At 43.6% G+C, this 14,330-nt stretch overlaps 1 protein-coding gene across 1 annotated transcript; it reads right to left on the bottom strand.

Annotated features, from left to right (window-relative positions):
• Positions 1–1,136: 1,136 nt before the first annotated feature.
• On the bottom strand, positions 1,137–7,132 carry LOC142312427 (uncharacterized). The gene is made up of 2 exons (XM_075351368.1): positions 7,032–7,132; positions 1,137–3,337 (listed from the first exon to the last, which is right to left on the bottom strand). Exon 2 carries the CDS (start codon positions 3,105–3,107, stop codon positions 2,250–2,252), a length of 858 nt encoding a protein of 285 aa, XP_075207483.1. The 5' UTR covers positions 3,108–3,337; positions 7,032–7,132; the 3' UTR covers positions 1,137–2,249.
• Positions 7,133–14,330: the final 7,198 nt, after the last annotated feature.

Below are 14,330 nucleotides of genomic sequence, written 5' to 3'. Positions count from 1 at the left end.
CACAGATTTAACTAAATTGGCCAAGTAATGTGCTCCATCTGTCTCTTTCTAGTTCTGTCTCGTTCCCCATCTTCCTGTCTCTGTCTGTCTCTTTTTTTGTCTGTCTCTATCTCTGTTTCTTTCCCCATCTGTCTCTTTCTAGGTCTGTCTCTTTCCCAGGTCTGTCTTTTTCCCCGTCTGTCTCCCAGTCTCTTTGTCTGTGTCTTTTCCTGTCTGTCTCTTTCCCTGTCTGCCTGTCTCTTTCCTTGTCTGTCTCTATTTCTCTGTCTCTTTCCCCGTCTGTCTCTATCAAGGTCTGTGTCTTTCCTCATCTATCTTTGTCTGTCTCTCTGGTTGTCTTATCCTTCCCTGTCTGGCTCTCTCTGTCCCTGTCTGCATGTCTGTCTGTCTCTTTCCCCATCTGTCTCTTTCCCGGTCTGTATCTTTCCAGGTCAGTCTCTTTCCAGGTCTGTCTCTTTCCAGGTCTGTCTCTTTCCAGGTCTGTCTCTTTCCAGGTCTGTCTCTTTCACCGTCTGTCTCTGTCTGTCTCTTTCACCGTTTGTCTCTGTCTGTCTCTTTCCCTGTCTGTCTCTTTCCCTGTCTGTCTCTGTCTGTCTCTCTCTATCCGTCTCCCCACCGACATCTTATTACCTCACATATAAGCTTCTTATACTCTGAATGTCCTTTGTTCCTATAGCAACCAATCACAGCTCCTACTAATAACCTGTAGTTCCAGGCTCCGTTTACTTTAATGGAGCCATGTTTTTTGTAGAATAACTGTAAAGCGCGGGGTTACATTTTCCTGTCAAAACATAGTCTAAGACGTTCCCTGGGTCACATGAGGTTTCTGTGCAAAATTTCGTGATTGAAAATTCCCTTTTTCCCCATTATGTAGATAGGGGCAAAATTGAATGGTAAATTGGAACGCACGGGGTTAAAATTTCACATCACAACATAGCCTATGACGCTCTCGGGGTCCAGACGTGTGAGTGTGCAAACACACACACACACACACACAAACACACACACACACACACACACACACACACACATTCAGCTTTATATATTAGATAGAGAAAGACAGGAATGAAGAATATATATTTTACAAGCATTTATTAACAAAACAAGTTTTGAAATGCAATTATATACAATGTGATATACTTCAGAGTTACTATCTCCAATCTGACGACGTAGCGACAAAAAAATTCCAAACGCCAAAATGACATTTTTTTGTCACCACAACTTTTGCGCAAAATGCAATTACAGGCGATCAAAACAAAGCATCTGCACAAAAATGGTACAGTTAAAAACGTCAGCTCGAGACGCAAAAAATAAGCCATCACTAAGCCATAGATCCCGAAAAATGAGAACGCTACGGGTCACAGAATATGGCATAAAACATGCGCCACTTTTTTCGGACAAACTTCTGATTTTTTTTAACCCCTTATATAAAAGTAAACCTATACATGTTTGGTGTCTAAGAACTCGCACTGCCCTGAGGAATCACATTAACACATCAGTTTTACTATATAGTGAACACTAGTGCTACCGCACTTTTTTTGCAATTTTTCTGCATTTGGACTTTTTTTGCCGTTTTCCAGTATACTATATGGTAAAACTTATGGTTTCATTTATAAGTACAGCTCGTTCCGCAAAAAATGAGACTTCACATGACCATATTGACTGAAAACTAAAAAAAGTACGTCTATCAGAAGAATGGCGTAAAAAAAAGGAAAGCGAAAAATCGGCCGGTCGTGAAGGGGTTAAAGGGAAAGTCATCAAACACATCGTGCTGGAAACTGGGGGATATTACCCTTGTAATAGTGTCAGCAGCAGATCCCCCCATAACAGTGTGTCATGACCACATTTTTTGGTTCAATTTTTTTCCCCTATATTCCTCCTTCAAAACCTAGGTTTATCTTATGGTCCGAAAAATAAGATAAGTTTAAAAAGATTCAATTCTTACTTGAGCAACTGTAGCCAATGTTTAGATAAAACCATTTGAATTATGGTACATCATGATGGCTTCTCCTGTGTGAGTCATCTGACAACAGGACCTGATTAATGGTAAAAATATTTGGAAAATTCTGAAAGCAAGAATGGCTCCTCCACCTTGGTTTTCAGATTGTCGGCAAGACTTGATTTACCAGTTAAACATTTCAGTTACTCACAACATAAAAAAGGTTCCTTCCCTGTTCGGCTTCTTCACATATTTAACAAGATCTGATTTCTGAGATTTCCATTTTCCACATTCAAAACATAAAAATGGTTTATTTTGTGTGATTTTTTTTATGGTAAACAAGACCTGATTTCCTAGTAAAACTTTTCCCACATTCTGGGCATGAAAATGGTTTCTCTCCTGAGTGAGATCTTTGATGCCCAACAAGGACTGATTTCCGAATAAAACATTTCCCACATTCTGAACATGAAAATGGCTTCTCCCCTGTGTGATTTTCCTGATGTCTAACAAGGTTTGATTTCCGAATAAAACATTTCCCACACTCTGAACATGAAAACGGCTTTTCCCCTGTATGAGATTTTTGATGCAGAGCAAGTTCTGATTTCCAAATAAAACATTTCTCACACTCTGAACATGAAAATGGCTTCTCCCCCGTGTGAAGTTTTTGATGTCTAAAAAGGTGTGACTTCTGAATAAAACATTTCCCACATTCTGAACATGAAAATGGCTTTTCCCCTGTGTGAGATCTTTCATGCCAAACAAGATCTGATTTCCGAATAAAACATTTCCCACACTCTGAGCATGAAAATGGCTTCTCCAGTGTGTGAATTCTTTGATGTTCAACAAGTTCTGATTTCCGAATAAAACATTTCCCACATTCTGAACATGAAAATGGCTTCTCCCCTGTGTGAATTTTCTGATGTCTAATAAGGCCTGATTTCTGAATAAAACATTTCCCACATTCTGAACATGAAAATGGCTTCTCTCCTGTGTGAATTTTCTGATGTCTGACAAGGTGTTCTTTCTTAATAAAACATTTCCCACATTCTTGACATAAAAATGGCTTTTCATGTGTGTGAACTTTTTGATGGTGAACAAGCTTTGATTTCCTGGTAAAACATTTCCAAGATTTTGAACATGAAAATGGTTTCTCCCTTGTAGGAGCCATTTCATGATCTCCATCCTTTCTGTAACTTTTATCTTGATTACAATTCTGTGATAAATCAGAATTTTGGACTTGTTTGAAAAGATCAGATGATAAAGCTTTCCGAGGAAGGACTGGAGATATATCTGGGACAACAGCATGCTCTTCACATGTATCATGTGTGATACTTTCATCATCTGTTATAAATTCTGAAGATATTAGATGTCCATCTGAACTCCTGATATAGTCATCTGCTAAAAATAAACACAATGTTATTAGTTTTTAATGATATTATCTTGAAAGTACATTTTTTTAAACCATAACATTAGAAATTAAATTAGGAAAAAATGTATTCTGAATCTGTTGTCCAATTTTGACATCTAAAGCCTGCTTACACCTTACAATTAAGCATACGATATCGTATGCAATGTGACACGCCCCCATCGTATGTGCGGCACGTTCAATTTGTTGACCGTGTTGCACAAACGATTAATTGCCGTCACACGTACTTACCTACCATACGACCTCTCTGTGGGTGGCGAACATCCACTTCCTGGAGTGGAAGGGACGTTCGGCGTCACAGCGACGTCACATGGCAGCCATCCAATAGAAGCGGAGGGGCGGAGATGAGCGGGACGTAACATCCCGCCCACCTCCTTCCTTCCGCGTAGCCGGCGGGAGCCGTGGGACGCAGGTAAGCTGCAGTTCATCATTCCCGGCGTGTCACACACTGCGATGTGTGCTGCCTTGGGAACATTGAACAACCCGACGTTCAATTTTTAGGTTTTGAACGACATGTATGCGATGAACGTTTATTCGTTCAATCGCAATCGCACGTAGGTTTTACACACTACAATATCACTAACGATGCCAGATGTGCGTCACTTACGACGTGACCCCGCCAACACATCGTTAAATATATTGTAGCGTGTAAAGCCCGCTTAAGAGTTACATCTTCGTTAATTCGGATCTCCCATTAGTAACACCAGTTCTCTGGAATGTGCTACAGTAAATAATCTGATTATCACAATGTGACTGCAGGATAATCAGGGACAGGGGCTCCTATACTGTCCCTCACACTAGGGGACCCTAAGCTGTTCTGCTGGATTACCCCTGAAGATGGAGATGCTGGAGTCCCGTGCCTTACTATTCTCCTGATCAAATCTAATCTGTTATCCCCCGGGGAAGGAAGGGGCAAGAATATGATGGAAACACAGATTAAAGGCCCTGTCACACACACAGATAGATCTGTGGCAGATCTGTGGTTGCAGTGAAATTGTGGACAATCAGTGCCAGGTTTGTGGCTGTGTACAAATGGAACAATATGTCCATGATTTCACTGCAACCACAGATCTGCCAAAGATTTATCTGTGTGTGAGACAGGGTCTTTAGACAGAAAAAAAACAAAGATTAAGACAGACGGGACACATTGTAAACTCACAGAAATATACAGTGTGAGACTAAGGAAAAATGCAAGAGCAGGAAGGCAGCAAGAAAAAGACAACAAAGGTTAACTGGTTAACTCCACAACAGCTCACAATAATAGCGCACAACAACCACCCGTAAGTCTGGATCACAAAACCTGACCAGACCAGTATAGGTAACCTATAGCTGGCATTAATGAGATAGTCCAGCCAGCATATACAGAAGGGGAGCGATAGATACTTTCTCCTCTACAGCATGTGATCAAAGACATTAACAAGCAGCCCAGTAGAGAATAACTCTTACTAGCCTGCTCAAGCCTGTGATTAGACGCCTGCATCTCCCTGCACTGCTCACAGACAGCAGAGAAATTAACATGCAGAGTACCAGAATCTATAATTTACACAGATCCTGACGCCGCCATGACAGTTGGCAAAACCTGCAAAAATCTCCTTGTAACATTGATCCATAACGTAGACAATTTCAAAGAGATTTGTTTTCAAGAGATGAACATAAAATAGTTATAGACAGATGCCATATATTTAATAGGGTTTTCCAGGACTGTAACGTTGATGGCCTATCCTTAGTCTTTGTAACCAAAGCAGGTAGCAGGGTCTTGTGGTCTGTGCAGATAAACATTGGGGCTCCAATTTATCAAGACCGGCGATGGAAACTGAAAAATGACGTCAGAGATTGGAGTGAGATTTCTTTTATAGGGAACGCCGCAGTTTGTTATGAATTAGAGAAGTGGTGGCATCACACCCTTCTTCTGGCGAAGCTCTGCCCATTTTGACAAAGCAGGTTAAATTTGGCGTGAAACCTCCAAAAGTTGTACAATTTTTTTTCACAACTCTGTGTTGCACAAAACTTTTTGAGAACTTTTGAAGTAATTTATGCCAGAATTCTGTCATAATTGCTTTTATGAATCAGGGTCTAGGTGTGAAATCTCCTTCTGTAGGTGTCTCCAATCCTTCCAGGGTAGTTTGCCAGTAGTTCACATTCTCTAAAGCAATAATTTTATTACATCTTGTTTAGTAGTTAAAAACTTTTGCATTTCAAAGTGCGGCTGTAAGGCTGGCTTCACACTAAGCGACAGCGACAACGACGTCGCTGTTACGTCACCATTTTGTGACGTAACAGCGACCTTGTAAGTCACTGTTATGATCGCTGCTTAGCTGTCAAACACAGCAGCCGAAGCAGCGATCATAACGACATGCGTCGCTGTGCTGCAACATGTGCAGAGAGCAGGGAGTCGCGCACACTGAGCGCTGGCTCCCTGCTCTCCTAGCAACAGTACACATCGGGTTAATTACCCGATGTGTACTGCAGCTACATGTGCAGAGAGCAGGGAGCCGCGCACACTGCTTAGCGCTGGCTCCTTGCACTCCTAGCTACAGTACACATTGGGTTAATTAACCCGATGTGTACTGCAGCCACATGTGGAGAGAGCTGGGAGCCGGCGCTGGCAGCGTGAGAGCGGCGGAGGCTGGTAACGAAGGTAAATATCGGGTAACCACCTTGGTTACCCGATGTTTACCTTGGTTACAGCTTACCGCAGGCTGCCAGAAGCCGGCTCCTGCTCCCTGCACATTCAGGGTTGTTGCTCTCTCGCTGTCACACACAGCGATGTGTTCTTATCAGCGGGAGAGCAACAATAAAAAAACGAACCAGGACTGTGTGTAACGAGCAGCGATCTCACAGCAGGGGCCAGATCACTGCTTAGTGTCACACACAGCGAGATCGCTAATGAGGTCACTGCTGTGTCACAAAAAACGCGACTCAGCAGCGATCTCAGCAGTGATCTCGCTGTGTGTGAAGCACCCCTAACTCTGCCCATTTTGGCAAAGCTGGTTAAAATAGGCTGGTGTGTGTGTGCTCACGCTAATCTCCTCTTCAGCTTTAGACTTCTGTAATTAAGAGACCTTTGCTCACATGATGTGATGTCAAAAAAGTCCTTAAGCAGTCCTGTAATTGGTATATAAATACTGGGCCCCTAGGAGAATGGGAGCCCTGTGAAATTATCCAGTTTGCTCTCCCTTTCCCCTAGTACCAATGCTGCATGCCAGCCTGTCTTCTGTTCAGTTTAAACTCCTGCAATTAAGAGACCTTTGGTTACATCATGTCACATGACTCTGAAGTCATCAAAGGTCCTTAAACAATCATCCTTAGAATACAACTGATGAGGAGGACCCTAAGAGAGTGGTGTTCCTGAGAAATTGTGCAGTTGGACTCCTCCCAACACTGGCCCTGACTGTAACTAGGGCTTATATTTCAAGCATTCTCCAAAAATACCATAAAATCATGCTGGGGCTTATTTTCGGGCTAGGTCTTATTTTCAGGTAAACAGGTTATTCATGAACCCTCTGAAGGTCTTTGAGTTGCCTTCATAACAACATAGAGAAGACACTAGAAACAAACAGCAGAAGAAGCAGAAGCAAAGAAAACACAGCTGAAAAAACCAGAGCAGAAAGTCTAAAAATGTAAACACAAATTAGTGCAGAAAGTACATGAGTAGATATCTCTTACAGGATAGAGCTGGAGGAAACACATCCTGAGGAACATCGGGATCTTCTTGTTTACAGTCCTGTGGGAGAAGAGGACGGGGACATCTCTCTGGTGTTGTCCTCTTACTGGATAGAACTGGAGGAGACACATACAGGGACTGAATTCATTCCTTAAATACAGATAATTATAGGCCGTGTGTATTTAGTCCTGTCTATTACCTGGTGATGTGAGGGGCTGGGGAACCTCCATCATGACGTCCTTGTACAGATCTTTGTGTCCTTCTAAATACTCCCACTCCTCCATGGAGAAATAGACGGTGACGTCCTGACACCTTATAGGAACCTGACACATACAATGATACCGTCACCCCCGATCCCTTCATAGCGTTACTGTATAATGTCCCAGCATTCCCAGCAGTGTCACCTCTCCAGTCAGCAGCTCAATCATCTTGTAGGTGAGTTCTAGGATCTTCTGGTCATTGATGTCCTCATGTATCGGGGGGTGAGGTGGAGGCCCCGTGATTGGGCTCAGGGGTCTTCCCCATCCCTCAGACACAGGGGCCTGACAGCGCTCACTAGAGGTCTTCTTCACTACTGTGTAATCCTGGTTATGGAGAGACACAGTAATAAATCTCACTCCAGACATTTCCAGAGTCCTCACCTCTCCAGTTCTGTCCATCTGTTATTCCCATAGATAAGAATGGTGTAATGTGACGTCATCAGAATCTCTCACCTCTCCAGTAAGCCGGAAGAGGATCTCTAGGGTGAGGTATAATATCCTCTCCGCCATCTTGTCCCTGTCCATATCCATCCTTCACGGGGCAATCAGGAGAATTCTCTTCTATAGAAGATCTCCACTGAGAGGATCCGATATTATAAGGACCTGAATGGGAAGGAGATGAGCCCATATGTAACATTAATGGAGATAAGGGAGGGGAGATATCATTTGGGTAGGAAAAAAATTCAACATGAAATGTGCTATGTAAGTAGTAAAACCGACCGATAAAAGTAGCACATTATCTTTATAATAAAACACAATCCTTCATACGGCAATGTGAACAGAAAAATAAAAGAGTAATTGCTCCCAGAATAAGAGGAGGAAAATACAAAAGAGCAAAAACAAAACATTTCCCAGTTTTTCGGTTAAGAACAGGGCAATTGTTTTAGGATTAGATGTATTCTTGTTTCTAACGGAAGAAGATGGGCGCACACATGGCCTACGGATCTGTGCACTCACTGACGCACAATTTACCACCCATTTCTTGTATGACTGAAGCAAAATAGTGAAAATTATCCCAATTACAAAATGTGCCCACATTATATTTCAGTCCTAAACTCGAAAAATTATGTAAATAACAAAGTTTAGATATTCTAAACTGGTTTCGGAGCTCGTAGACTTTAACCCCTTAACGACTGCGGGCAGTAAAATTATGTCCTAGCGGTCATAGTGTTAATTACCTCCCGCTGTTGTCGGCAGCTGGCGGAGATAGGCGCACATCTCAGCTGTTTTGTACAGCTGAGATGTGTGCCTAGCAGATCCGCAATCTGCCTGTGCCTGGTAACCCCTTAAATGGCACTGTCAAAATGTGACAGCCTCAGTATAATCGCAATCGCCATAAAACTTTACTCACAGGCCTCCACCGGAAGTCAGGTGACCTGATCACGTGGATCTGATGGTTGTCGTGGTAGTACAGGGTCATATGATGACTCCTGTAGCTCACATGACTTAGGTCCTGTAACAAGCAGCCAGGTGCTGCAGGTTACAGGAGATGAGTATTTTTCCCGATCTGACCGATGCTGCTCTGACCGGGAGAAATGACTGAGCGATCAGACTGCTGATCCTTATAGCCCCCTAGGGGAACTAGTAAAATAAAAATAAATTAAACGGTTAAAAAAATGTAAAACATACACACATTTGGTATCGCCACATTCAGAAATGCCTGATCTAACAAAATATAAAATCAATTAATGTGATTAATAAACAACATAAAAAAATGCCAAACGCCAAAATTACATATTTTGGTAGCCGAAAATTTTGCGCAAAATGCGATAACAGGCGATCAAACTGTAGTATCTGTGCAGAAACGGTACCATTAAAAACTTCTGCTTGAGACACAAAAAATAAGCCGTCACTGAGCCATAGATCATGAAAACGCTATGGGTTGCGGAAAATGGCGCAAAATGTACACCAATTTTTTTAGACAAACTTCTGATTTTTTTAACACCTTAGATAAAAGTAAACGTATTCATGTTTGATGTCTACGAACTTGTACCGACCTCAGGCATCACACTGACTTATCAGTTTTTCTATATAGTAAACACAGAGAATAAAATATCTGAAAAACAATCGTGCAATCACACTTTTTTTGCAATTTTTCTGCATTTTGGAATTTTTTTTGCTGTTTTCCAGTACACTATATGGTAAAACTCATGGTTTAATTTAAAAGTACAACTTGGGGGGCGGAGCTAGCCGATGGCGCGTTAGGACGCAAAAAGAAGGAGCTCCCACAGACCCGCGGCAGAACCCCAATAACATAGGCACTTAGCGGGCTCCAGGACGGTAATGGCACGCAGGAGAGGACCGACGACAGGCACACAGATCCAGGAGGGAGAAGGTGCTGATATCTCCCGCTTTTTCGGGGCCGCAGCCTCCCAGCCTGACACTGCTGCTCTCTCCAAGATGGTGCCGGCAGATACTGAGACAGGAGGTAACGCTCAGCAAACATACAGCGGAGCGGCCTCACTACCCCCACACATGCCGGCAGCCAGCACAGCCTTAAACACAGACACGCTGCAGCAGGGCACCACAGAAGGGAATACTGATAACCCCATTCCCCAGTCACAACAACGATCCCAGGAGGAGTTGCAGGCAGAGCAAGGCTCCAGCCCAATATTACAACAGACCCCAGCAGTTATGGGAAGCAGACCTGCAGCACCCGGAGAGGAGCCTGTAATAACACAACCACAACAACATACATCACCTGTAGAACAAAGGCCCTCTAACTCAATGACCTCTGCCCGCAGAAACAAAGGAGACAAGAATAAATCAGAGCAGTCACAGATACAAGAGGAAGATTGGGATTGGAAAGCACATATCAGATCAATTCCAACCAGGCAGCAAATGGACTCTCTACTGGGGAAACTGAGGGAATCCCACAAGCAGGACATGGCTGCTATACAATCAGAGATCAAACAAATTGGCCAGCGTGTAGCAGCTACAGAAGAGGTGCAGGAACAGATATTTTCCCATATAGAATCACATCAACAAGTCCTATCAGAGCACACAGCCCAGATACAGGACATTTTGACCCATCTAGATGACATCGAGAACCGGCATTGCCGAAATAACTTGAGGATTAGAGGCCTCACAGAGGCAGTGGAACCACCACAGCTGGATGAATGGGCACAAAAATTCTTCACCCGTCTCCTCCAACGTGATCCAGAACAACGCACAGAACTGGACCGAATACACAGAGGTCCCAAATCCCCTGACCCGGCCAGACCAAGAGATGTGATATGTCGGGTCCATTTCTATAAAGAAAAGGAGGCCATACTACAAAGATGCAGAGAGAAAGGAGCTGGTACATATAAAGGGACACCCCTGATTGTCCTGCCAGACCTATCATGGAGAACACTACAACTACATAAGGCCTTAAGACCACTACTCCAGTCCCTTAAAGATAAAGATGTTCCATATTGCTGGGGGTTTCCTTTCCAACTCATAGCAAAGAAGAATGGGAAGTCGGCGGTCCTCCGGTCCTTGGGAGATCTCCCTAATTTCTTGGGGACTTTTGAACTGCCTATGATCAGCCTGCCAGATTGGCCAACTCCGGGAGGTCCCACACCCTTACCACCAAGGGAGCAATGGCGACAAGTACAGAACAGACGAGCTGGAGGATCCCCCCGCGATGTACATTGCTGATCGTCGCTGACCATCCAGAGAAAGAAAGAAAACATACTGGAGGAGCCAGGAGGCGAGATACATGTTGATTATTCTTGACTGTTTACCTACCTACCTATCTATAGAGCGTAACTATATCAGTGCTTTCCCCCCCTTCCCCCATTTCCCAAATCCCCTCCTCCCCCCTTCCCCCCCTCTTCCCCCCTCCCCCCCTCTCTCTCCCCCTCCTTCCCCCCCCTTCCTCCCCACTCCCCCCTCTCCCCCCCTTTCTCCCCTCTCCCCCCCCTCCTTTCCTCCCTCCCCCCCTTCTTCCCTTTTCCCCTTCCCCTTCATCTAGATTTGATATTGAGCTCTGGTTTAATTACATTTTTCTAATCAGAAACAATCAGAACCCTGTCGCTGGTAGCCCAAGCCCGACAACGACAGACCCCAATGTGCCTCTTGACAGTCGATGCCGAAAAAGCATTTGACAGAGTCCATTGGGGTTTTTTAGAAGCCACGCTGCAGGCAATTGGCGTCAGTTCGCGCTTACTACAATGGGTAAAGGCCCTATACCGTGAGCCAACGGGACAAGTGGGCGTGAACGGATGCCTGTTAACCCCATTCAATATTAGAAACGGCACCAGACAGGGATGCCCTCTTTCACCATACCTATATATTTTGGTAATGGAATCCCTGGCAAACGCGCTTAGGAAAAACCCCTCGATAAAGGGGTTACAGATAGGACCAACGTCTCATAAACTGGCATTGTTTGCAGATGACCTCCTGTTATATGTGACACAACCAAGGATTAGCTTACCCGCCATATTACAGGAGTTTGAGACTTTTGGTGGACTCTCCAACTTTAAAGTAAACCTACAAAAAACAGAGATCCTAAACGTATCGCTATCGTCGGTGGAAGAGGATGCCCTCAAACCCGTTTTTCCTTTTAAGTACTTGCATTTAAGCACTTGCATTAAATATTTGGGGATCAGGGTACCTTCTAAACACCAAGACCTATATGAACATAATTTTCCAGACCTTTTAAAAAACATATAAAAAGACCTCACGGCTTGGCATAACCTCCCCATCTCGTGGTTTGGCAGAGTCAATACAATTAAAATGGATGTCGTACCCAAAATACTATATATGTTCCAGACAATCCCATTGAATTTGGGAGAAAACTTCTTCCTCAAGTTAAAAAAGATGATCAGCAATTTCATATGGTGCGGTACCAGACCCCGACTGAAATACTCCATGTTGAATAGGTCTCGCTGGGGTGGGGGGGTGGGACTACCTGATTTCAAAGCATACCATGCGGCGTCGGTGGGCAATTGCATACTGGATCTCCTCCATAACAAGGACAGGAAATTGTGGGTAGAGATTGAATGTGATCTACACCCGACCATGACACAGGGAATCTTCTGGTTATCATCTAGAATCAACTTGGAGACCCTGGGAGTTTCCCCGATCCTCTTATCTCTGGCTACCGCATGGAGGAAGGCCAATAGGCGATATAGGCTGACAGGGGAACCGGGCCCTATGACGCCACTGGTGGGCAACCCTGCATTCCAGTGCTGGCTACGTGAACTCCATCCCAGCTTAATCTCAATGCCGATGGGAGTGATCCCATGTGTTAAAGATGTAATTACTCAACAGGGTTGCAGACCACTGATGTCCTTACTAGGTGACCGGCCTAGAGAGCCAAGTCATTGGTTTCAATACTTACAACTACGTAGCTTTGTAGACTCACTGGCTCCGGGATCTGAGATACATAGGGATTTGACTTCATTTGAAAGATTATGTTTCCTTCGAGAAACACCTTCCACCACTGTCTCGATAATCTACAACATAGCAGTGTCCGGGGAGACAGGGGTAGACCTGCCTGAATATGTAGGGCAATGGCAGTCAGAACTGAGAAAGACTTTTTCCAAAGAACAGTGGCATAAGTCATTTAACCTAACACACAAATCCACCATCTCATGTAGAATGCAGGAACTCAATTATAAAATCCTCGCACGGTGGTACAGGACACCCGCCAGGCTCCATAGAATGTTTCCAGAGGTTTCAGACACTTGCTGGAGATGTCAGTCCTCTGTGGGCACAATGCTACATGTTTGGTGGTCTTGTCCAGGGATTATGGGAAGACGTCTTTGCTCTCTATAATCATTTACATCAGGTGGGAGTGACACCCTCGCCGGAAGTGGCACTCCTTTCAATGTACGGGGGGGCAATCTCTAAGGCGAAGAGAGGTCTGCTCTCATACTTCATGATCTCAATGAGACAGATCATACCAAAACATTGGAGGTCCACCTATACATTGAGAAGAGCAGACTGGGTGGGGGCTATGGATGCCCTGAGACGTTTGGAAGAGATAAGAGCATTTGACGAAGGGAGAGACTCACTATGTTTTTCCACTTGGTATCCGTGGCTTGAATTCAGAGAAACACAACAATTCCAATCCTGGTTATTCACGGGCATGCTGACACATTGATGTATGACAGGGTGAAGTGGCCCCCCTGATGGGAGGGTGGCGTGGTGCGACGTCACAGAACCTTACAGAATCTTCCGTTTTTTCTCTTTCTCTTGTTTTCCTTCTCTCTCTTCTCTTTCTTCCTCTTCTTCTCCTTTCATCCCCTTCTTTCCCCTCTTTTCCTCTTCTTACTTATCTAATTAGTGTACATAGGTTCACTTGTTGAAATATATGGCAGGAATATTCAGAATGATATTGCCATCTATATATTAATTAGAACAAGGATAAACGACTGATATATACGTGGGATAAGATGTCATTGAGGATGTTATGAAGAATTTTTCTTGTAAGACCTACGATAAATCTCACTGTAATATATGCTGTATACGATTTAAATGCCCAGATCAAACTGCAACTTTTTCATATTCTGTAAAACCGGGCACTACAAAATTATCTATATTCATGCTTTGTTATATAATTTTTCTTGAAAATAATAAAGAAATATTAAACGAAAAGTACAACTTGTTCCCCAAGCCCCACATGGCAAAATTGACTGAAAAATAAAAAAGTTACGGCTCTCAGAAGAAGGGGTGGGGGGTGGGGGGAACAATAAAAACCCGCGAGGGTGAAGAAGTTAAACATCGGGACCATCTGACTCCTACTCTGCAGTGATGTTCTATAATGTCATTACATAGCAGTTCATTTATACGCAAACATGTAGCAACGGAGAAGAAATCCGTCCATCTCTACATAAGGCATTGGCGGTTTCTTACTGCCTCTGCCTTCTCTGTCACTGTACAGTGCCTTGCAAAAGTATTCAGCCCCCTTGAATTTTTCAACCTTTTTCCACATTTCAGGCTTCAAACATAAAAATAAAAATGTTAATGTTCTGGTGAAGAATCAACAACAAGTGGGACACAATTGTGAAGTTGAATGAAATTTATTGCTTATTTTAAACTTTTTTAAAA

Source organism: Anomaloglossus baeobatrachus, chromosome 5 (assembly GCF_048569485.1).
Source record: "Anomaloglossus baeobatrachus isolate aAnoBae1 chromosome 5, aAnoBae1.hap1, whole genome shotgun sequence".
Lineage (NCBI taxonomy): Eukaryota > Metazoa > Chordata > Amphibia > Anura > Aromobatidae > Anomaloglossus > Anomaloglossus baeobatrachus.
The sequence above is the reverse complement of the archived record's forward strand: the minus strand, read 5'-3'. Positions and strand labels throughout refer to the sequence as shown.